This window comes from Aphis gossypii, chromosome 1 (genome assembly GCF_020184175.1).
Source record: "Aphis gossypii isolate Hap1 chromosome 1, ASM2018417v2, whole genome shotgun sequence".
Lineage (NCBI taxonomy): Eukaryota > Metazoa > Arthropoda > Insecta > Hemiptera > Aphididae > Aphis > Aphis gossypii.
Window position 1 is genome coordinate 59005649 of NC_065530.1, and position 25276 is coordinate 59030924.

Sequence of the window (25276 nt, forward strand, 5' to 3'; positions counted from 1 at the left end):
CGTAATATAGGTTAATTGATAATAAATAACAACATAAGTAGTTATTGCAATTTTTATAATTTAAAATATATAATAATTTTGCTGTCAAATACATTACAAATTTAAGTTGATTTAAATTAATACAAATAGTCAATTACTTTAAAAAAATGATGCTATCAAAACATTTGTTTTTATTGTACTAAAAATTTTAACTCTGGCTAAAAATTGACATTAATAAGAATATACGAAAAAAAAATTACCAGACTTAGTTTATGATTTTACTTTCCCCACAAAATGAAATCAACAAAAAAGTAGCTATTAATTATAACTACAACAACAATACACTTAAAAGTAATCAAAATCAACAATTGAATGTTATGGATTATTGGGTACATAACAAATTAACACAATGAAAAAAAGTACAAATATCATTGGTTATGGTATAAGAAAATATGACAACAATATACTTAAGTAACCTATCTAATGAACACGTCAAAAATTAAGATAAAACATTATACAATTATATCAAATATTTAAAAAACAGAATATTACACATTTTAAGAAAAGGATACAATTTTAAAGGCTTAATATTATATTTACAAATTAATAATATAATAACCAATATCATAACTAATATGGTACAATACTACAAAACTTAAAAAACAAACATATATCAAAATTTAAAGATTCAATTATATTAATTTAACTAAATTAGGAAGACCAAATGACTAGAGTTGCATTCCATCTACAAATACAAAACAAACTTAGGCAATAATATAAATATAATTTTTTTTTTGTCATTTACATAATAACTTATTTTACAATTATACAACTTAATGAAATTTTGGTACTTCATATATACATATTTAAAATTTCTAGTAGTTCAATTTTTTCTTTATTAAATTGGAATAACTACTATATAATATAATATTAAAGTATAAGAAAATCCAAGTTTAATAAATAAGTGTTATTTCAAAAATGAAATCAATAATATCAATTATTATTTTTAACAATTAGTAATTTATAAAATCAAGTTAGATATTCAGTCATTAAGTTATTAAAATAATTTGATTTTAATATGGTATATTGCTGAATCAATTACAATTATCACTGTCAATAGGTACTTTTTGATAAAAATTAACTTTGAAGTAACAAATTTAATAGAAATTATCAGTCTATAAGTCCAAAAATATTAATAAATTTTAAGTAATCTCACAAAGATGTAACATCAAAGTTTCAAACCTTTATAATTTATTATTTAATCATTGCTGTAATAGTCATTTAAGCGATACCGTTGAGGACCAACTATCTTGATCAGTATGAGGAAAGCTTTCATCATTACAACCATTTAAAATATATAATTCATCATTAGGTTCTACTTTGACTTCCTCAGATACAGATGTTCTAGACCGTTCAGGAGGCTTATGTTGTCCATTAACTATGATTGGTTTGGTTTTAGACTCTTCATCAATTTGTTCAGTTTTAATAAAGTCTATTAACTGATCACTATTTTTTGAATATCTAGTTGTTTTAAGGTTACTATTTGAAGTATCAGATGAGATAAAAACCTTAGTATTGTTTATTAATCTACTACATTTATTAACATTATTTGGAGAAGTACCATCTATTAGCATATTTTTTTTATTAGAATTCAATGCTTTACGCCTTAAAACATAATTTTTATTAGCTTTATTATTGGTTAATTTTATTGATCCCAGGGACACTTTATTACCATTGCAAAGTTTGCTTTTTTCAGTTGTTTCTACCTTTTTTTTCTCAGTGATTATTTTTTTACTTATTGATGGACTAGAGTTTCCATTTGACAATTTGTCCTCTAATCCTTTTTTTAAAACAACTTGTTTTAATTTATCTTGTATTAATTTTGATCCAATAGTTTTTGATGACCGTTTATCAGTTACTTTTACCAACTGTTTAGATTCACTTGTATGGGATTCTTTATTTTTCACAATACTACTTAAACTAATAGTTTTAGTCTTCCCGAGTAATTTATTTTCAGGTATGGTTATCATGTTCACCACTCTGGAATCATTTTTTTTAATACTGCTTATAGAACTTTCAGTACTGGACGGACTTAAACAGCTTGTTTTTTGTTGTAATGAATTAACAGCAACAGATAATCTAGTTCTTTGACGTAATATGTTACGAACTGTCTTATTAGTCTCAGGTACTTTTGTAATTAATGGTTTATCATTAGGAAGTTCATTATTATCTGTTTTACTTTTTTCAGAAATTCCATCTGGTTCTATTTCTTCATTGTCTGAATCTATGTGAAGATTATTAATGGCTTCATCAGAAAAGCTACAGTTAGATTTACCACATTTACATGTGAACAAGCCACCCTTCACTTTCCAGAAAGTAGTACCATAATCATAACTAAAATTATAAAAAAAAAAATAATAAAATATATTTATGGTATAAATTACCTAACCTAACCAACCAGGATATGTCAGATGCACAGCTTTTAACTCTTTTTTTTTTATTTTTGTGGCCGGTGGCCAAATTAAACTAAATTTTAACCAAATTAAATGAAAATAATGAGATAAAAAAATTAATTTACAATAATATAATATTTATTTTTAACCATATTATATAGGGATATATTTTGGGTAAGTAAATATGATGTAAAATGTAAATGTATATTCCTAGAAATAACTGATATTGTGTATGTATTTAAGATAGAATTATATAAATTCATTTTTATAAAAAACGCAACTGCTTTCATTAATGAATATCAAAAAGTCTTCCATTAAATAAAAGGTAACTGACATTCATTCAAATTCTGTGTTCAAAGTGCCGTATGCAACAAGATTTTGGCTAAAATAGAAAATCTAGTGAGAGAAAAGAAATATTAGATATAAAAACCATCATGAAGAAATTATTATTTTAAATAGTGCCTAATAAACAATTAATTAGTTTTTTTTTTTTTTGATACTTTGCATTTGACATGCCTGGAATACACTAATACATTACAAAATTATAAAATTTCTAAGGTATTACCTTAATTGTTCATTTTCTTTTATATCTTGGACAGCAAAAAATGCTATTCTAGGAAACCTTTTATCATGGTGGTTGATAAATGATCGAACAGACATAAGATTTGGATCACACGAATGGTTAATAAAACGTGACACATTGCTATAGTTATATGCATCAATGCAATATAATTCAGTAGCTCCCTAAAATTAATTAAAATAAAATAATTTCCTTCAATGATCTAAAAATTGAAATACAAGTTTTTACTAATAGATTCATATTTAACTTACAGGGTTCTCTAAATTAAACAAATAAGAATCTTCTTTCAAATCATTTGCTTTTTGATCTGTAATTATTTCACCAACATACCTTAAAACATATATTATATTTTTAAACTGAAATACATTGATAATTACTAATTTTATTTAGTCAAATAATCAGTAAACATACTCGCATACAAAAGTCCCTTTAGGTATTGATTGTAGGGTTCTTACTCCCCAACCCATATCTTTATGCTTGTACAATTCCAATTTTATTTTTATACCTTTTTGAATAACTCTATTGCCACATCGTTGTTTATGACATCTACAACGCCAATTACATTCATATAATATAACACTTGGATCTGATAAAAGAAAATTATATTGAAGTTAATATTTATTTAATTCTTTGATATATCAAATAGAGTATGTCAAATATTTACTGAAATAATCAAAATCTGAATTCAAGCGTCCATTTTTGTCATATAAACAATCACCATTAGCTTGTACACATTTACAATCATTTGTATTACAAGCACCATCACAACTGCAACTCTAAAACAAGATTTATTTTACTTACACGTCATTTCACACTTGATTGTTATAAAAATAATAACTCACAGCTATATGAGACATGGCAGAATCAACATAATTTCCTACATCATAACAGTTTTCTTTGATATATGTAAATTCAACAGGTACTTCATCATCAATTTCATTCACACATCTGATTGGAGTATCTTCACAACCATGAGTTATATCTCTGTATTAACACATATTACAGTTAATAATTTTAGGAGTATTAATAAATAATTAAAAAGTAATAGTTTACTTACTCAGATATAAGAACTGGAGTAGTTTTCACAACAGCAGTTTGGGGCTTCTGAAGTTCTGGTTCGGTATATTCTAACTTAACAGTATTTAAGGGTGGAATTACAGTAACTGGTTTACGTTGTTCTGGTAGAACATTTTTTAATACATTATAGCATTTTGAATTTGGAAGACAGAGATCGATTGGTCTTTTTTTTCCTTTATTTTTATGCCAAGCCATAGCACCTTTATCTAATAGAAATGATACTATGTCTACAGCATTTTTACGAGCAGCAATATGTCTACAAATTATGAACAAAAAAATTTAATGCAATCAAATCAGATGAAAATAAAATAAATTGATTAATAAATACTTACAAAGCAGTTTCGCCAGCTTCATTGAACATATTTACTTCGGAATCATACTCCACCAAACATTTAACAACTTCAAGACATCCAGATATTGCTGCCCAATGTAATGCAACATTATTTTCATCATCTGATATCCTTGTATTTGGCTTATATGTAATAAAAAACCTAAATATGAGTTAAAATTAATATAAAACAATCAAATTAAAATTATTTATTTATTATACTTCACGACATCAGTATGACTATTTTCACAAGCCCAGACAAGAGGAGTCCATCCCCCATTATCTTTCCAATTCACCATAGAAGGTTGATAATTTAGTATAATTTTACAACATTCTAACATTCCATTCTTAGCAGCCAAATGAAGTGAGGTCATACCTTGTAAATCCTAAAACAATATTTAATAACAACTGGTAAAAATAATACATAAAGAATATTATTATTTATTTATAAAAAATTAATGTATTTCCATATTACCTTGATTTCAGGGCTACCATTAAAGTTGATAAGATATTGAACAATATCGCTATGACCACTTTTAGCAGCCATCCTCATTGGAGATTTCATTTTGTTATCAACCCGGTTTGGATCAACACCAGCTTTTAGTAATATATATACAATCATTAGGTTTCCTTGTCTACACGCAATATGCAATGCCGTTCGGTTATGGTTACTAGGAAATGTGAACATAAGATTGCATTCTGCCCCTATATTTTAACAATTTATATTAATAAAAAATAATTGTTTGTGTTAAAATTAAGTTTACCTAAAATTGATAAAACCCTTTTTATATTATTTGATTCACAAGCTTCATAAAGTCCTTGAACTGAATACCTATTTAATTAAATTACAAAAAATAGTTAACATGTATATTTCAAATAACATTAGAAAACTAGAGAGTATAAATATAAATAAATTACTTCTTATAAACAACAAACAAATTGATGATTGCAAAAACGTCATGAATTAATTATTTAAAACTTTTGGATGATTGATAAAAACTATAATTTTGAAAAAATAAAAATTTAAGAATATATACTTATTAAAATATATCATATACCAATTATATATAAGTTTTATGTAAAAAAAAGTTCCAAGGTTTTATGACTTGTGACGGTTTTTACAATCAATGAAAATATGGAAAACAAAAAATTGTCTTAACACAAAGAAAATATGATTATCAAGGATATTATTACATTTAAGAGGATGCTACCCATGCATTTGTTGTCTCCGTCTTACACACGCCCGATATAGCAAAATTTCGTTCACTAGTTTCAATAGTGTGCTGTTAATTTTGACATTAGAGTGAATTGACCAATTATACAATTTTTAGATAATAACATTATCTGTGCTTAAGCTTTGGATTCTATTCTATAATTTAATTTTCAAGCGAGATATGAGCATTTTTAATTTGAGATATTTCACTGCATATTTGTTCATAGTATGCTTGAAAAAATTGAAAAATTGCCAACGCTTAAGCACAGATAATGTTCTTACCTAAAAGTTTGATAATAGGTCAATTTAATCTAAAATCAAAACTAACAGCACACTATTGAAACTAGTGAACGACATTTTGCTATGTCGGGTGTGTGTAAGACGGAGACAACAAATGCATGGGTAGGGTCCTCTTAAACAGTATTTTATTAGATCTAAACATCTAGTAAATTATTACATTTTTACAGTATTACAAATTTTCACAAATTTTTCATATTTTATTTTTCTATAGTACGTCAGTTCAACAAATTGTTTATTTTAGAAGGAGCTATGTAAGATGTTGATTTTTATAAACTGCATTTTATTTGAATTTGTCGATAAAATATCCTTATAGTTTTCTATCGGTAATTCAACATGGTTTGTTATAGGTAGTGTCAACAAGAAATAATGTTTATTGATGCTATTAATATTTTTGCTAGTTGTAAACATCCATTTTTTATAAGTGTAGTAGTGAAAAAATACAATACATTAAAAAGTACTTTTTCCTCCCATGGAACTGATCTGTTCGAATTTTTTACAGAATTGCATGTTTTCTTATCATACTTATTCCATCATAATTTAAAATCAATCATATTAGAGTGTGTTATAAGTTGGATTTTAAACTTGTTTTTATTACTAGGTTGTATAATAAACTTAAGATATTTGCATATGGTATAAATTTGGTACGATTATATGAATCAGAAGGTACTGTTAAGTGTAAAAATGACACAAATCATTGACTAATAATGTTTTCTCTTTTAACCAGATTTTTCAGTTGTAATTTTATAGATAAAAAAAGTATAACTAAGACGTTTTTACACTCAATGAATAGAAAGACATGACTAGTATAGGTTTTTACTAATATCTCAATTTTATAAAATAGGTAATTTGTGACGTTTCTGCAATCACCAATTCAAATTTCAAACATATTATTTTAATTAATATTAAATATAATTCACAGTTAAATATTATCGAATTTAAAGTAATGTAAAAGATTTATTTTAACTTCATTAAAAATTGTTATCAAAATTTATTTTGATAATCACTTGATATTACTAAATAGAAAATAATATCTGAAAATTGAAGATTACAAATAATTATAGAACATTTTAGGTATAACAGCCATATAACTGCATATTATCATACGTTTTGAGCAGCATTTCTCAAACTGTGGGTCGCGAGAAGTTTTTTTAATTATACAGATTGCAAGAAATGTATTTTTTTTTTAAAAAAAATCATATAGACTTTAGAACTATAGAAATATAGGGAGTTGTGATAGATTTTTGAAAAAAAATTTGGGTTGCGGTCTTATAAAGATTGAGAACCACTCATTTAGAGTATGTATTAAAAAAATAAAAGTGTACATAGCATACACAGTGTAACATACCCCCTCCATCAACACACCACTACATTTACTAATTAACGATTGTAGGGATTTTATAGCACTTAAAATTGCTTAAAAATATGCACTAAAAATAAGAAATAAAAACAACAAAATATGTAAAAAAAGAAAATCTTACAGTGAAAATTGACAATAAACCCAACAAAATCAGCAGATAACAAAAATTAGAACCAAATACCTCATTTGAAATCATCATAATAAACAATAGTATATTATACCTATAATCTATACAACATTATCACTGTAATTGTACTCCATTACATAAGCTTAATAGCCCTATATTTACTTAATCTTTACATTTACAATTTACTTGATAATTCAATTGACAAAAATTTAAAAACATAAAAGTTTTGCTAAAATATAGTTTCATAAAATAAGACCGATTTCGATTAAAAACAGGTAATAATGCAAAAGTCTCAAAAAGTCCAAAAAAAGCACTAAAAATTAAAATCACAAAATATACAAAAAAAAGCAAATTAAAAATTGAGTTCTCTGTATCATAAAATACATTTTTAGCTTACTCTGCTATTCTTTAAGCATCCCATAAGAAATATGCAAATGCTATAAACATCCCAACCCTGCTAATTAATAACTATTAACTACCATTATTAAAATAATTTTTAAAAACTTACTTAATACGTTGGGTATCAACAATTTCATCCTTAAGTTGTTGCAAATATTTAGAAAATTCATGAATATCAATTTCTGGAGGACAGTCGAGAGTACTCAATTTTATTCTCCCCACTTCAACAGTAACATGTGGTGTAAAATCTTCTCTATGCTGGATTTTTTTCTTAGATGGGATTACAATTTTTTTTAGTTCAAAATCATAAACATCAGGATCACCACAGTGCAGACAGCCCCTATCATTTTGATGGCAACCAATGTGAAAAAAATGTTTATTTTTGCACATCATAAATATTCCCTAGAAAATTAGTAAAAAAAAAAGAATAATCATAATTAATATGAACCTCAAATCTTGATGTTAAAATTAAACATCTACAGTGATATTTATATACTAATACTAGTATAGGAAATAAATAATAAAAATGATGCTTCACCTCTGAGCAAAACCGTCCACAACGCGGACAACTGTGGTGTAAAAAGAAGCGCTTCATATGATGTTCACAATATGTGACATAAGGTAGAGCAACATTTGCTCTCAACATAGGCATGTTACCATATTCATCTAAGTGAGAAGCCAAATTCTTACATGCATAAACTTTTCCATCTATGCAATCATGAGCTTTACAAGTAATTTTTCCTTCGTCAACTATTACCACTTGAATATTTTCTTGACACAAACATAAATGAATTTCTTGTATTTCAAAACCACCGTCATTTATTTTATCTATAAAAATGTGTTGAATTTAAAATATGAATAACATTAATAACAACTAAAAACACAATATTCATAAATATTCAAATTTGATTTTACATAGTAAATAAATAACAATAAACCTACTGAGAAGTATCTATCTTAGATTTATAAATAACAATAATTAATTAAATATCAATAAATAAAAAATTAAGATCAACCAAAACTAAGCCTGATCTAAGTTTTATTATACTGTAGGCTATACATATACCTATAATTAACAAATAATTATAGTGTATTGATTGACAACTCTATTTTGTTGATTAAATAATTATAAGCCTATATTACAGAATGCTATACTATAAAATGGAAGCAATGAGCATCCAATAATTGACTTATTTATAAAGTTAACTTATACATTTGTATCTAGTTATATTTAATTTATTATACCTTCTGCATCAATGGTTGAAATACTGGTATCCATATCATCCTGATCATTTCTTTCACTAGACATCAATGTACCTATATCGCTACAAACTGAAAACAATACATTCCAATATAACTGGTATATCACATAAAAATGAAATTCAATCCAAATAGTATACCTGAAACAGAATGTCTTTCCGAGTTAGTTTCTGATGAGTCTACATCAAAATTTGTAAGGTCTGAGTTCATTTGATTACAAATAGCTTTCTTAATTTTTTGGCGTTCTTTTTGTGCAATTTTTTTTTTAAAAATATTATATCTTCCACCTCTAAAATACCACCTCTTTTTCTTCTTTTTATGGTCTATAACAATTTCTTCATTTATTTCCTCTTTCACTTGTACATCTTTAATATCCTCATTTTTATTCTCAATTGGAGGTTGTGTTGTACTAACGGAAACAACATTAACTTCATTTGTAACTTTATCATGTTCTATTTTTATTTTCTTCGGTGATTTTTTTTTTGAATTCACATCAAGATTGAATGTTCTTTCTTTTCGAGCAATAGCAGATTTCAATACTGATTGATTACCGTTGTTAGACCTTCTTGAAGATCTTTTGAGAGGTATAACTTCAGGGATGACATTGTTAATTTGTTTTTTCTTTTTCGGGCTATTAGAACTATAGTCAGTAAGATTGCTAGAACTCACATAAGAATCAGGTTTATTTTCATTAGGCCTCAACGTCAAGATGATTCTAGGTTTTTCTTGTTCAGTTTCATCAGAAATATTTGTAGTTGACGTACTATCGACTTCAGACTGGTTTTCATACATTTTCTTTCTAGATCTAATACTAGCTACTAACTCTTCATCTACTTGTCCATTTAACTTGAGCATGAGTTCAGCAATCTCATCGTCAGGGCTTTTTGTTACAGAAAATTCTTCTTTAATAGTACTTTCAACTACACTTGTTGTCACCATATTTTCTTCATTAGCCAAATCATCATTATCTGAATCTCCTTCGTTGCTGAATCGACTCTTCATTCTAGATAATATCTCCTGAATGTCAGGCCTACTAGGCTTTCTATCTTTTAAGTGGTTCATGTTTATAAATTCAGTGACTGTAAATAGGTATCTCTGAAAAATGAAAGTAAACTTTTTAGTTAAGTATAAAAATCTAGGTGTCATTAACTATCAGAAATAAATAAAAAGATATGTTCAATATTATCTACTCTGAAAAACATTTTAACATACAATGACTAAATTATATAAAATAGGTAGATGATAACAATACAACATTCGTAGTAAAGACATGTTATCATTTGATAGATACTGATTTGATCAATTGAATTAAAAACATGAAACATCTAAATATTTACACCTAAAAAATTTTTGCAAGTGATATTTTAGTAAAAAATAACATAATAAGGAAAAATATTCTCTTTTTCTAAATTGTTTCCAGAAATGTTCATCAAATTTATAAAACCATTACGTAAACCATAATAACCTAATAATAAACTGCTATAGGGACATTGAAATCCATAATAATTAAATTAAAAACAAAATATGATTAGCAATAAAGGTACATTAATGTTTCATTTTAATTTGTTCAAACAATCAAATTTAAAGCATAGATTTAAGTAAAGATTTAAGTAAGGATGTTCTTTAGAACTTCATTACTTAATTTATAAAATATAAAACTAACTAGGTATTTAAACATTACAATTTTGTTATTAATAAATTGATTACTTATATTCTTCTAAAAATGATAAAAATTACTAGGTAATTGAGTAATGACTTATAGCATCAGTGGACACAATTATACTTATCTGTCGGGTACCTAACCTTGTAAATTTTAATTGATTCAGATGAAATAAAAATTGTGACCGAACACTAAGATGACTTGGCAGGTATACAAACAGTCGAGACTTAAATTGAAACAAGTCGATTATCAACATATTCTCATTCTTATCTATGCGTGTGTTAATTTAATAACAGATGGATAAAAATTAAATGATTTCTTTTGGGGAGCCTAGAAAAACCGTATACTGAACACTGACAATGTACAATATAGGTATAAACACTATAACCTAACCGATTCATGGATCAGATTAATGGCAGGGACGTTTAATCGGTGCGTCATGAGTAACGAAAAGAGAACAGAAGAATATGATAAAAGTGGCAATCGCGTTAACAGTGCGCAGAACACAATTGCATATTTATGACCAATTCAAAAAAAAAAATTCGGGTTATAGTAGTGAGGTTAAATAATGATTAAAAATTAATAAATTTAATATAATTTAATATAATATAAATTTAATATTTAATGGCTAAATTCCACTTCCATTTTGCACCAGCAGGGACTCCGTACACAGGGAAGAAAGCGCACGGAACGACAAGGAAAACGAGAACAAGTACAAGAAGAACAATAACAACAAGTACAAAAAGAAGAACAACAACAACAACAGTCAACAAGAGCAACAACAAATCACTTACGATTCTTCTTAGGCGTCCATGGTTCCAAGACCTCCAACTTTCCCAGCGGATTAGCTACGGTGGCCCGGGAAACTTAGGCGGACTAGCTTGGATGTGCCTCGTACATGGAACACGGAAAAAGCTCGAAATCCGTCCGATGAAGAACGACTGACGACGGTGGTGCGTGCGGGACGGCGCGGCGGGGGCAGCGCTTTCGGCGGCGCTAAAGAGGTAACAACTAACAACGCAAACGGCGGCGGCGAAGATGTTCTTCGGTGAACGAAAACACGCATGATCACCGATCGGTACATGTAATATCGGGCCGCACTGTTGCCAACTTCGGCGGGCCTCGGAACCGTATAATATATATATACATATAATATACCACTACTACTGTACACGTCTATGTTATACTTACCACCGTGAATTATTATTGCTGAGCTTTCGCGCGACTGCTCGGTAGAACGGAACGGTCCGCGTGGCGATATAACAAGTGGGCGCGCGCCCGTAACTCGCGGCTGCCGACGTCGTCGGTAGGTCGTCGCAGAATACGGTCGTTGGGCGACGGCCGAGACCCCTCCCTGCCCCTTCGGCAGACTTTCACCGGTCCCGTCACGGCGATGTCTTCCGACAGAATTATAATATTATGCTCTCCACCGTATAGTTGATAATATTAGGGAAATTTTAGTATCTTCGTCGTCGTCGCTGTCGGCGACTGATGAGCAGTCGTGCGTATCGAGATCAATTATTCTGTTGGGCAGAATCCGTTCCGATCGGCGGTGATATCCCACTGCTGCAGTGTGCAGACCACCGAAGAACTCGCAGAGACTCGGAAAACTAGTGGTGCAGGCTCGTACAGTGGTACCTTGATCGTTTTGGAACCACTGCGGTGTAGGTGTCAATTATTGTTGTGTAATCGCGTCATCCAACGCGCGCCGCTCGTATCAATTAAAATTATATAATATTATATCGTATTATAATTAATAATTAATGCGTCGAGAGTCGTTAGTCGCGACGAACGATATGATAATGTATAATATCGTAACGATTGACCAGCAGCAGCAGCAGCAATAATATTGTCTGTTGCCACTGTTTTAAAACGCTTATAGTAGTCGGTTGTATCATGTACAAACTAACAGACTACAGACAACGTATACCGCGGGTTGGTTAACCTTATGATGATTCCCTTCGTTCGTCGCCTTTCCGTCACTCGTTCGAGTACGCACATCAGTACGGCGGCGGTGTGCCGAGTGCGCTGCGCTCTGCCAGCCGCCGCCCGGTAAATGGTATAATTGTCATACTTTGTACAATTATACAGTATACACATTGTATCTTTGTAAATTGTAATTGTATACCAATTACCAATACCACGACTGCCGTTGTCGACCACGGAATTACAAACTAAACAAGTCATTACATTATTCTTAGGAAGGTCACCGTCACTTAATTTTCGTCAATTTTCAGGAAAGCATTAATACTGTATAAATTGTAACGAAAGTAAAAAATTCGTTATTACTTATTAAACCTCATTTCTATCAAAAATATACACTTACGAGTTACTGTTTAGTGTTTACCTAACAAAACGATATCGTCTGTCGTCACGACATTGTACACTACAAAATATTGGACATCGCACCGGCTACGTTTTATCTTGTCATCGGGTTGTGATATAATAATAGATATAACTATCACAAACATATTTTGACATCTGCAGACTATCATTGATGATTATTACACGCGAATGTACGTGAATTCTTCCTACTGGTAACCGTAATCGTACTTTTCTTGCACATCAGACATTGGTTAGTCGTGCTCAGGGCAGAATACCTGGATGCCTAACCATTCATGTCGAGTGCCGAGTGGCACTATTGATTATAGGCAAATATTTTAGTCGATTATCCTTATCAATCAAAGATAAAGCTTCAAAGTTCAAATTTAATCTTTTTTTTAAAAAAAAAAGAAATGTTTTATAAATAACTTTAATAATAAAAATAAGACAAAAGTTCAGTGACATCAATCATCAATGTGTATATGCCATGGCCCATGTAATCGTAATGTATAATAAATATGGAATAATCAATTATCTATTAAATATATGAAAATCAGTCTCAACAATATTGCTTTATTGCTCCATCATATTATACCTATTGTTGTGTACGAACTGGCACCAAATATTAATTAGGTGCATTTTTTGGCTTTTACTTTTTTCATAAACTTGGTAGGTAAGTATTGACAAAAATATAAAATTTATACTTCATAAATATTTTTATAAGTTAGTATTTATTACCTATATTAATTATAATGTAAACACTGAACTAATACTTAATAAATTTACAATATATAATACAGACACAGTGATTAATTCAGGGTGTTTTTAATATAAAAATAAAAATTGGCAGGGATGTGTAGATGACGGTATGATGCGTGTTTGTATATTTTAATAAGAATTGTACAATACACCTTAATTTTTAGACATAGCAAGATAGCTACATACGGATACGACCCTCAACTATCTAAATATAATAACACGATGAGTGTTCCGACGACTGCCGAAATCCCATCGCGATGTCGTATATCCCACGCGCGGAAATATATCGATTTGTGTTAGCAACAGACGACAGTAGGTAGGGACCCGCGTAGGGACCACCGCCTGGCCAGCCAAAAAAAGTACGAGGATCCACTTTTTTAAATAGTTAATTTTTATAAGCTATGTTTACTTAAACTTCGCTTAAAAATAAGAATATTGTAAGAAAAACTATCGTACTAACCACGAACTATAAGGTACTAATACAACAGCTGATACTATTCTTATGCCGTTGATAAATATAGGTCATTTCGCATTTTCGCTAACATTTTACAGTAATATATTCATATTCCATATGAATAGGTACCTAGTTCAAAAGTATTTATCACTAGTTATCATGTTAATATGTTTCGATTTTTAGATTTTTCTTTTATTTCTTGTGTTTTGAATTGAAAAAAAGACTATCAATTTCCTTGTGTAGTGGTGGAAACACGAATATTGCCACAATTGATGTACTTTTCAGGTAAGTATGTTAACATAACCATTGATTTGTGAAACATTTTATATTTACCGATAATCTTCAAGAAATGTACCAGTAAAAATATTTGTATACATAATGGAACGTTCCCACGGGCAAGTTTACCTACACCCGGGTCTTTTTTACGCCGCTAAATTTGCTGAATCTCAATTCACTGATTCCCAATTTGCAACATTCTATTCGTTAACAAATTTGCTACCCAATAAAAAAAAATATTAAATTTAATAAGTCATAAAGATTATATTAAGAATATATTTGTGAAGGCAATTCAATAATTAAATGTATTATATTATTTATTTTATATACCTATCCTTAATCCTTATGTTAGTTATATTTTAATTTTAATTCAACCAAAGCGCGTATATTAAGAAGTTCGCATCTGCTTCGTCTTAAAGGTTTCCATGACTAGTGTCAGGTATCCTTTCCAAGTATTTGTGAATGGTGTAAATTCATAATTTTTATCCACACCGACCACATCTCTGAATCTAGTTTAACAAAATTTAAGAATATTTGAATATTTAATATCTTTTATATAAACGTAAGATTAATTGTACCATTTGCACTCATAATTACACATATTTTTCAGACTGCAGGTCTGCAGATTGCACTCAGAGCCATGATGGATGAATTTATAATAATAATTAATACAATATTGACTACCATAATATATTAATATACTAAATAATTAGTACACAAGTCTTTCAGGGACGTTTTATGGTAGTGAGGGTATAATTTTTAGGTAATTATTATTAATAATAATTAATAATCTACCTAGCGGCTAGTAATAAATAACTATCTTAAGTCTATAAAAAAATAATCATGGTTGTGTATAGGTATTATTGGTAAAGATAATAGTAACATTGTGTTATTGTGGAAAATTAAATTTAAAAAATGTGCAAGCAACTAACTTGCATATTATATAATATCACTATGTATTGATATTTATAATTTATTATTGTCTATATACATCTTATTATTTTTTGTGCCACTGTGTACATCCAAATTTGATTTTTCTAACTATAAGTAGTAAGTAGTAATGGCAATGGTGGCCTGTTGGCTGTTGCTTGTACCTTGTAATGGACAACATATTGTTATCTCGTTTCATAAACCATGGTCATCTAAATCTAAGTGCAATAATTGGATATAAATAAATATGACCTTGATCTGAATATTCCGTTATCAGATTCCGATACTGCAAAAACACGTATCGCATTGTAAATTTGCAATAACTATTCGCACATGTTTTTAATTTCGTGTCTATTTTGATTATTATCGCAATAAGAAATTCAAATTATACACCAAGGAATTCCAGGAATTTTTTTCCAAAATATCAATTTCTAATACCAATAGTATTGTTTTCTTGGTCCAACAACTTACGTACAATTACTGTATCATACTTAGATCCATAATTATTAAACTTACCTACTTTGTTTTTTGACTTCGATAAAAATAGTTTCAGTCGTACCTACCTAGCTTAGGTATTCAAGAGTAGCACATATTAGTATTATACATATTAAATATTTAAATATAACTTATTTTATATATAAATATATTTAGCTAAAATATTATAGTATCGACGTCGAGTTTATAACTAATTTTTTAAAATTATCATAATAGCACAGTATTGAGGCTAATCAATTCTATTGATTTAGTAGAGTCTAAATATATTAAATATATAGTCTATTCGATAGGTATACTAAATAATTGGCCTACAGAATTTAATATCGTTATATATATATATTTTTTTAATAAATTATTTAATTAAGACATTCCTAGCTAGGTAGCTATCTAAGCCTACTGATATGTATGTACAGTATGTACACATCATTACATAATACAAATATACAATGACATAATAATAAAGACAATTATCGATTCTCCACTTCTCCAGTATCTTCCACGACTTCACGGTCCACATCATGTATCATAATTTGTATATAGTATAAGTACACCTAACCCAGGCTTACCTAACACCTATATCGACTATATTTTTATTATACGTGTAAAGTATACATACGTGGTCTATATCTGAGCACGAGCGTTAAAATCTGTTTATTGAGTGTAATATTATTATTATCAATTAAACGTCTACGATAAACCATAATAGTAAAATGCATGTGTTTGTCGAGTTCAAAGTTAATATCTTTCGACAGTTTTCATATTATATGCCGTTTTCGGCCCGTGGTTTCGGAGAAGAGGCCGACTTGTATAAATGTAATATTGTAATTTTACATAGGTTGCTGTCATCAGCTAATGCCGAAATTATACGAAAAAATGTGATAAAAAGACGTAAGTCTCTTTACAATTTTGAAAACTGAGCCTCTACGCCAGTGATTTGTTTTGAGAATTATTACTCCCACAAAATAAAATATAAAGATATGATTCAAACACCTCGTATAGTTGTTACTTGTTTTATAAATTATAATAATATATAACTGTGCTCGTAAATACATATGGCGATACTACGACGGTGCGATCGATTAAACCATGAAAAATGATGGAGTATGTAATTATTTATTTATTCGTGTGTAAAAAACTGAAAATCGCTTAGAATTTCAACTTGCTCTTATTAATTTTAGTGATTATCTAGTTGTAAAAACCGAAAGATCATTAGAAACACTGTACGTATTTGGTATGGAAATAGTGTAAACGAAAATCAAAATTTTCGAAGTATTCTGAAAGCCTACTACAGTAATACGGTTTCAAAATAGTATTTGGTAGTCGGTAGTCTTATAAATCTCATGCAGGACCTCACGACGTACGTAAGTAATCGATATCTATCGTAGTTTTGTTTCAGCTTTATGGTACGTGTTGGTTCGGTTACGTTGGTACTCGGAGCAGACAGACTATACGTTATCTTGTGCTATGCTGAAAAATATTCCGTTATCACTTATCAGAATACGAAACTACAAAAACGCAAACACACGAATACACGGGCAGTCGGCACATCGCACGTGTTGTTGATTTTTTGAAAATGGCGAAGAAAGGTTTGAAAAGGAAGCAGAAAACGGAAGTAGTAAAAAAAGAAGATGAGGCAAAGGTGATTTTGCCTCTCGTCCGACGTTCGGACGAACCAGTTACCAAAAAGGTTTGTTTTTAATTCAATTTTATTTCTATACATTCTCTTTTTACGTAGACCCACACATTCATAATATTTGTGAAATAATTGAATTCTAAATATTGTATGTTTAATGGACCGTTCTTTAAGCCGCGCGTTTAGAATATATCAATTATTATATTAAATAGTAAATCGTCTATTTTTACGATTTTTGAATTATAGGTGTACAGATCACTGTTGTCTTGAATTTGTTTTATGTAACCTAACCTGAAGGTAATTTCAGCGTTATATATTCATTTATTTAATATAACAAAATCCCACTTAATATTTCCCATTTTTTAGATAAACTATTTAATTTAAGGAAATTAATGCTAACATAGTTCCTCTTTAACACAAAAAAAAAGTTACAAAATGCAAATATCTTATTTAAAAAATAATACCTATTTATAACTAATTGAAGTTGTTTATAACCAACAATAAAAGTTTTATTAGTTTTAAATTTTTGATCATTGAAGAATCACTTCATTGAAACTTTGCAGTAATTTTTTAATAAAATATATTTACTTAGGAGTTTTTGTATAAAACTACCAATAACTAATGTATAGTTGGTTTTGCTAGAATGATAGAGATACTAAATGTCAACTGATATATTCTTAAAAACTTTGTAACTATAGGCAATATGTAAGAATGTTCAATATTTTTATCATTATAATATAATAAAAGTATTTATTAGGGGCTTTGTTATTTGATTGTATTGTACAACATAGGCGTGCCTATGGTGGAAGTTGAGTGGGCAGCTGCCTCCCCAGCAACAGTATTGGAAGATTTTTCCATCAGTCATTTATATTAAAGTATTAAACAATAATGTAAATATTGGATAAAGCGATTAGCTGATTCTTTAAGAGATACCATATTTAAAAATATATATAAAGTTGTAAAACAATTAGTAACTATCTCAATGACAAGTTGTTCATGTGAGAGATATATTTCCAAGTTGAGTTTCGCCAAACATAGCAGCATTACTAACTTTAAGTATTAAACAGGAATCTGTCTACAATATTAATATTGTTGACGTGCGGTTGAAACTTTTAAAACATTAAAACCAGTAGATAGGCATATAGAATTGTAAAAAAAGGACTATTTAATTTACTGTATTTTTTATTATTTGTTATTTTTACACTTTTTCGTTAATTACCTATTTCTAATAACATAAACATTTTTCCAATTTAAATCATTTTTTGATAATAATTTAATCGTGTTTTTTCATACCTATTCAATTTTAATGGGTGGGTAAGCACCTTATTCCACTTTCAAATGTCATTAATGGTTTGCTTTATGTCCAAGCATTCATAACTTGACAGTAAACGTATTTTATAGTAAGTAATAGAAATGTTCTAAATTTTAGATGTTTACATATTTGAATAAAAAGTTATAGGTGTTTATATTGTAATTCTATGATAAAAGAGCCACAAATATTATAGGTAGGTATAATAAATGTAATATGTAAAAACTAAAGTTTTACAATTTGTCTCCTCAGCCATGGAGGTTTGGACATGCTTATGTTGTACAATACTTCCATTTCACAAATGGTCAGATAATAAAATATAAAATATTTTACTGTTTCACTGTATTACAGCAAACCAGTATAAAATACATTACAGCTTTTATATTATTTATTTTTTTTTGTTATTTAGGCTAAATGGGTAAACAGAGAACGAGTTTTGGTGTTTGGTACTCGTGGGATTAGTTTTCAACATCGCCATTTGATGAAAGATATAATCAAAATGTTGCCTCATGCAAAATCAGCTAACAAGATGGAGCGTAAAGAAAATTTGTTTGTAGTAAACGAGGTATGATGAACGAATTTTTCTATATTATGTTACCTCATATTAATTTTTAACATTGTTATAACATTTACTTCTTGATAGATGTGCAAGATGTCTCACTGTAATAAATGCATTTTATTTGATGGGAGACTTCAAAGAGATTTGTACATGTGGTTTTCAAATTCACCAGATGGGCCTAGTATTAAGTTTAATGTGGAGAGTAGTAAGTTATTTATATGGTGCAAATGAGAACAACATATTTTTAATTATTTGTTATTATAGTATTTACAAGTGCTGAACTAAAATTAACTGGCAATTGCTTAAAAGGCTCACGGCCATTGTTGTCATTTGACAATTCTTTTGATGCTCATCCTCAATATTCTTTGTTACGAGAAATGTTTGTACAAATATTTGGTGTGCCAGACCATCATCCCAAAAGTCAACCGTTTGTTGACAATGTTTTAAACTTTTCTGTATTAGATAACAGAATATGGTTTAGAAACTATCAAATATTAGATGAGAATGGTGCTATAGCTGAAATTGGCAAGTGAAATTTTTCTTTTTAAATTTATATCCTAAATTTATTTAATTGTTTTGCAGGACCAAGATTTGTTTTGCAGCCAATTCGTATTTTTAAAGGAAGTTTTTGTGGTGAAACTCTTTGGGAAAATCCATTTTATGTTACTCCAGCAAAGGTAGTACTAAAAAAAAAAAATTTATGTCCTCCATAAAAATAAATAATTTTTATATATATTTTTTAGACAAGACGTTTATTGAAAGATAGTAAGAAAGACAAGTATGCCAATAATAAAATACAGCGTAAAGCAAAGAAGACTAAAGAACTGCTTGCACCATTCCGTGTTAAACCTGAAAATGAAATATTTAGAGATGGCAATGTGAAGGAAAAGGCTAAACATTTAATATCTAAAAACAAATAGGCTTTTTAATGTTAAATTTATAATAAATATATTAAGAAATTTGTTTTACACACAAGTCAATAAAATTTGAAAATAAAAACATTTGAATACCATATGCACATGACTTAAAAAAATATGTACGTATACATAAAAAAAATATGTACAGAATTTTCCAACACACAACAAATAATAGAATAATATTTATACTAAGAAGCGAGCAATTATACACAAACTAAATTCAATTTGGGTACAATTTAGTATTGAAATAGACTATACATATATGATCTAAAAAATTTTATTTGACTATAAAAAAGATTTTTCAGAAGCTAATTCCATGATCTTGACAAGACATTGTCCAAACTCTTCAATTATTATGCGCTGACATTCCTCAGCACCAGCATTTAATTTTTTAGCTTCCATGCCACGTGCTAAAAGACACCGACATGTTGCTTGTACTACGTCATTAGTAAAAAATTTGAATGGTTGACTGAAAAATAAAAAAATTATTTTAAAGTCGCAACATAATTATTTGTGTTAGTTCAAGTTCAAACAATTTACTAAAATAATTAAATACATAGTATATGTACCAATAGTTGAACATTTTTTTACCTTGGTATAGCATTTGCAGCTTGCATGCTACCAAATGATGTAACAAAATTAGCTGACTTTGTTCTGGATTTTAAATGTTCCACACTCAAAGATCCAGGATGGTCTCCAAATGGAGTATGCGAATCGTCTTCCATATTACGACATCCAATACATTTACAGTTTTGTGAACATGCTATACGAGCTTCAAAGCATTCACAATAATTTTTCAAACATCCTGATCTCTTACAGTTACATCCTTTGGTATGTTGTCGTTCAGCTTGGCCTACAAAGCTTTTGATTTTTGGTCTAAATGCATTTGGATTTCTATCTAATACTGAGCGAATTGCCTGTGCTCGATCTTCTTCATGTTCCATGTTGTTGTAACATGAATTACAGTTACACTGGTAACAGAATTCACCATTGGCAAAGCAATCACAGTAACTATAACAATGTACAATAACCTGTTGTTTTAAACATTTTAAGGAATTAATATTCTAAAAATTTTAATGAATTTGACATACAGTTTAAGGCATTGTGATCGAGTGCAGTTACAAGGTTTTTTTGTTTTATTCACATCACTTGTAGGTTTGAGTTTTGTTTCAGATAATACCGGTGTGGCGGAAGAAAATGGTCTACCAATCTTTGGTAATGTAGGGGTATGTAAGTTTGTTTCTTTTTTATCTTCTTTTCTTATGGGTATTATATCATCGTCAATAATTTCTTCTTTGATTGTGACTTTGGGCATTGATACCTAAATTATTTACCATCATAATTTTAGAGGAAAATGTTGAATTCTATAATTTATTTTAACATACTTGTTTAGAACTCGTAGAGTTAGTTGATTGATTACTAGAACTATTAGACTTTTTTGATTCAAAAGATGAACTTGTACTAGGTTTACTTGCAGGTAATATTGGTCTTTGTAGACTAGAAGTCGAAGTCTATGAAAAAAAATATATAAATAATTTTACAATAAAAGTTTGATATTATGTATATATAAATTAAATATTATGTACATGTGGCGAAGAAGTAAACACTTTTATATGATTTGTAACTGGCTGTTGACTGTTAGCTGTAGATGTCTTAGCTACAGTTGTAGTTTTAACGTTTGATTTTGGTGTCGAGGTTGATAATGTGACTATTTGTGGTTGCTTTGGAAATGCTGCAGTTGTTGTAGTTGTTACAACAGATACAGTAGAAGAACCTATACTACTTGTGGCTGTTGTAGGTACTAGTCTAATGTATTGAACCTAATATAATGATACAGTTTTATATTATTTAAATAACAATAATCCGTTTTTGAGTTGTATTACTTGTTTATTGGGTAGTACTTGTTGTATTCCAGAGGTTACTGGCATTCTAACTTGTTGTAAACCGGCAACAGTTGAAGCATTAACTGTTGGAAGTCGTATATGTTGAATATTTGACACTGGTGATGATGATTGGCTAACAATAGATGGTAATCTTATAACCTGATTTGTACCATTGCTAGTTGACACTAGTGTGCCTTGTTTGAAAACGCTACCCTAAAAGTATAAATAAATATTATAAAAATATATTGATATTTATTTAATAGATTTTATTATAAGAATTGTTATTTATTATTTGAAATTACTTGTCGAATAAAAATTTTTTGTTGTTGCATCATCGGACTTTTGGTTGTTATTAGAGTTGGTGCTGGCAAGATTTTAGTAGGTCCAGATGACTTCATGGTACCAGTTGCTGTTGTCCCTTTCTTCATTGTCCCCGAAATTTTATTTACAACCATATTCTAAATTTCATAGTAAAAAATAGAATATGTTTTAACTTAAGTAAAATTTAAGCACCTTTAAATGTGTTGGTGTTAAAGGAAAGTATTTTAAAAAACGACATGAATTAAAACATAAAAAAAGAAATTTTGAATTGCAACAGTATCAGGTTGGATTAGTAATAACACAGCATCTTATCTAACGTCTATTTTAATTAAAAAAGAATTATAATATACTTTATTTTGAGCTGTATTTGGATTTGAAGATACATGTTGGAGCCGACAACCTGGAGCAAGTAAACCCATTTGACGAGCTTGTGAAAGTGTTATAGTTCTAGTTGAACCTAATTGTGCACGTTGTCCAATTGGAACGTTTAATAAAATCTGCTGAGTATTTCTTCCAGTACTTGTACTTGGTAATGTATTAACCATTACTTTTGTAAGTAACTAAAATAAAAAATAAAACAGTGATCACGATAATGATTATTTAGATTTTTTTTATTCAAATTCTATCATACAGGTTTCTTTGATTGTTGATTTCCATGTAGAGTTTGTGGTGCACTTCTTTTTATGGCGCTTGAACTACTAACAGATAGCATTTCAGACTTAGAATGTGATTGAGATTGTTTTAATGATACTATTTCATCTTCATCTAAATCTACAGCCTCTAATTTAATTTGTGTTGCAGTTAACTGAGGTGGAACAGAATCTTCAATAAGTTCACTTTCTGATTCTATTTCATCTTTAATTCTAGTCGCATCACCTGCATCACTGCAAACTTCTTCTTCAATTAAATCTAAATGGTTTTCTACAGCCATTTGTTCAACAATTTCTTCAGTCCTATTTGGATCATCAAATAAATCTAGTTCAGCTTGAAGTCGTTCAAGAGCTTCAAATTCACCCGACATTAACTTGTCAGAAGAACTTAACATGGTTAAGTAATCACCATCTAATACACTTGGACCACTCAAGTCTTGACTATCAAAATCTAAAGAAAAAAAACAGGTTTTATATAATTTAATTGTTTATTTATACTAAGCAGATACTTTAACAATAGTTCTCATTACATATTTATTTAGTCAATTTATATATTTAGTTAAATGCATGAATGTTAATGTTATTAATCATATATACTTATATGTATTATAACTGATTGACTGAGGTGAATGACCTCTGGGTTCTTAAAAGGAAAATATGAATAATTTTAAGGTCATAACAATTCAAAATTAGTATAAAATATATAATTTAGAAGATATATACAAAACTAGTTAGTTAGGCATTTGAAATAGTTATGAATATAAAAATTTAAAACATAAAGATAATGTCTTCTATTGATTCAGTTAATTGATTTTTAAATTGTTTTTGTTACAATACATAAAGTGTATGTACACTGAAAATACAGTGATTAGGATAATGGATTTTAATCAAAAGATCTAACATTAAAACAAGTATAAGAACATAATCATGAAAACAATTTTTTTAAATAATTGGTAGAAACTAGTTAATAAAACCATTATCATTGTTTTTGTTGACTGTAATGAATGTATTGTTACACTGATAATTTTAAATATCAACATCCATTACAAGGTGTATGATTATCTAAATTTCATACACTGTCAAAGAATACTTTTACATTAAGCAAAAATGATTTCATCATAAAATTATACAAGTTTATTAGTTATTTTTAAAATCAAATTTAAAACTATAATATAGGTACATTAAGGTCAATATCATTGAAATATCAAACCATGATAAAAAACAAATAAAATATTAATTAATTGATTAAATTTTGGACAAGACATTCAAGATGTTTATACTTCACAACTTTAAAAAGGGACCATAAAAACTAAAATAAAAAACTATGGACCAGAGGAGAGTAAGACTTATACCTAGTATTTTTTTTTCATGAGGGTTGCCACAGTTTGTACCTACCTGCGTTAGACATGATTGAACGTAATCGGAAAAACTGGACGGATAACGAAAGTTCAGTCGATCTTCACCACTTCGAAGTCGTGTTCCGTGGGATCCTTTGCTCGTCAGTCGCGTCTCCCTGGAGATTCTAAGATCGACTGTCGGGAATGGATCCGGTCTTCGTAGTTGGTCACGCCCCGGTCCAACTAATGCTGTCCCCTGGTCAGCAGCGAGTGGAAGTCGTCTCTGAACACCCTAAAACCGATTGCGACGCACGTATAGGTCGCATTCGACGAATATCGATTGTGAAAAAGTGCGCGTTTTTGGAGCGTTGTAACACCATATTTGATTTTCAAAAAATTTTTACCACCGACCAATCGCGTTCGTCCGATACGTAGGCACATTCGATAACAACAACAAAACGCGAAAATGGGCGCCCGATTCTCTGTCTACAAGATCACGGTCTATGGACACCAAAATAATTACCTACGACGGAAATCAAGTTTCCTGTTAAATTTTCAAAAGTTAAAATTGAACGCACCAAAAAAGCTACGGGATTCACGATTTATGATAACTGACGACAGACTGTAGTAACTTGTACGGCAATCGCGTTCAAAGTGGGCTTTTTTTTCAAAAATTCAAAAGTCAACTTGGCTTGCGG

At 29.1% G+C, this 25276-nt stretch overlaps 3 protein-coding genes across 3 annotated transcripts; 1 reads left to right on the top strand and 2 right to left on the bottom strand.

The window, feature by feature from the left end:
* Positions 1–38: 38 nt before the first annotated feature.
* On the bottom strand, positions 39–12646 carry LOC114128525 (histone-lysine N-methyltransferase EHMT2). The gene is made up of 16 exons (XM_027993047.2): positions 11528–12646; positions 9214–10168; positions 9059–9145; positions 8352–8641; positions 7923–8215; positions 5182–5249; positions 4893–5122; positions 4640–4803; positions 4422–4580; positions 4070–4345; positions 3855–3996; positions 3677–3788; positions 3424–3598; positions 3264–3342; positions 2998–3176; positions 39–2373 (listed from the first exon to the last, which is right to left on the bottom strand). Exons 2-16 carry the CDS (start codon positions 10133–10135, stop codon positions 1257–1259), a joined length of 4293 nt encoding a protein of 1430 aa, XP_027848848.2. The 5' UTR covers positions 10136–10168; positions 11528–12646; the 3' UTR covers positions 39–1256.
* A 4516-nt stretch (positions 12647–17162) lies between these two features.
* Positions 17163–20484, top strand: LOC114128578 (ribosome biogenesis protein BRX1 homolog). The gene is made up of 6 exons (XM_027993123.2): positions 17163–17656; positions 19321–19476; positions 19555–19675; positions 19735–19995; positions 20053–20147; positions 20214–20484. Exons 1-6 carry the CDS (start codon positions 17543–17545, stop codon positions 20388–20390), a joined length of 924 nt encoding a protein of 307 aa, XP_027848924.2. The 5' UTR covers positions 17163–17542; the 3' UTR covers positions 20391–20484.
* A 42-nt stretch (positions 20485–20526) lies between these two features.
* Positions 20527–25240, bottom strand: LOC114128577 (protein lin-54 homolog). The gene is made up of 10 exons (XM_027993120.2): positions 24637–25240; positions 23223–23692; positions 22942–23151; positions 22573–22728; positions 22271–22483; positions 21974–22207; positions 21773–21898; positions 21479–21708; positions 20979–21398; positions 20527–20856 (listed from the first exon to the last, which is right to left on the bottom strand). The coding sequence occupies exons 1-10, from the start codon at positions 24647–24649 to the stop codon at positions 20673–20675; spliced, it is 2256 nt and encodes a 751-aa protein (XP_027848921.1). The 5' UTR covers positions 24650–25240; the 3' UTR covers positions 20527–20672.
* Positions 25241–25276: the final 36 nt, after the last annotated feature.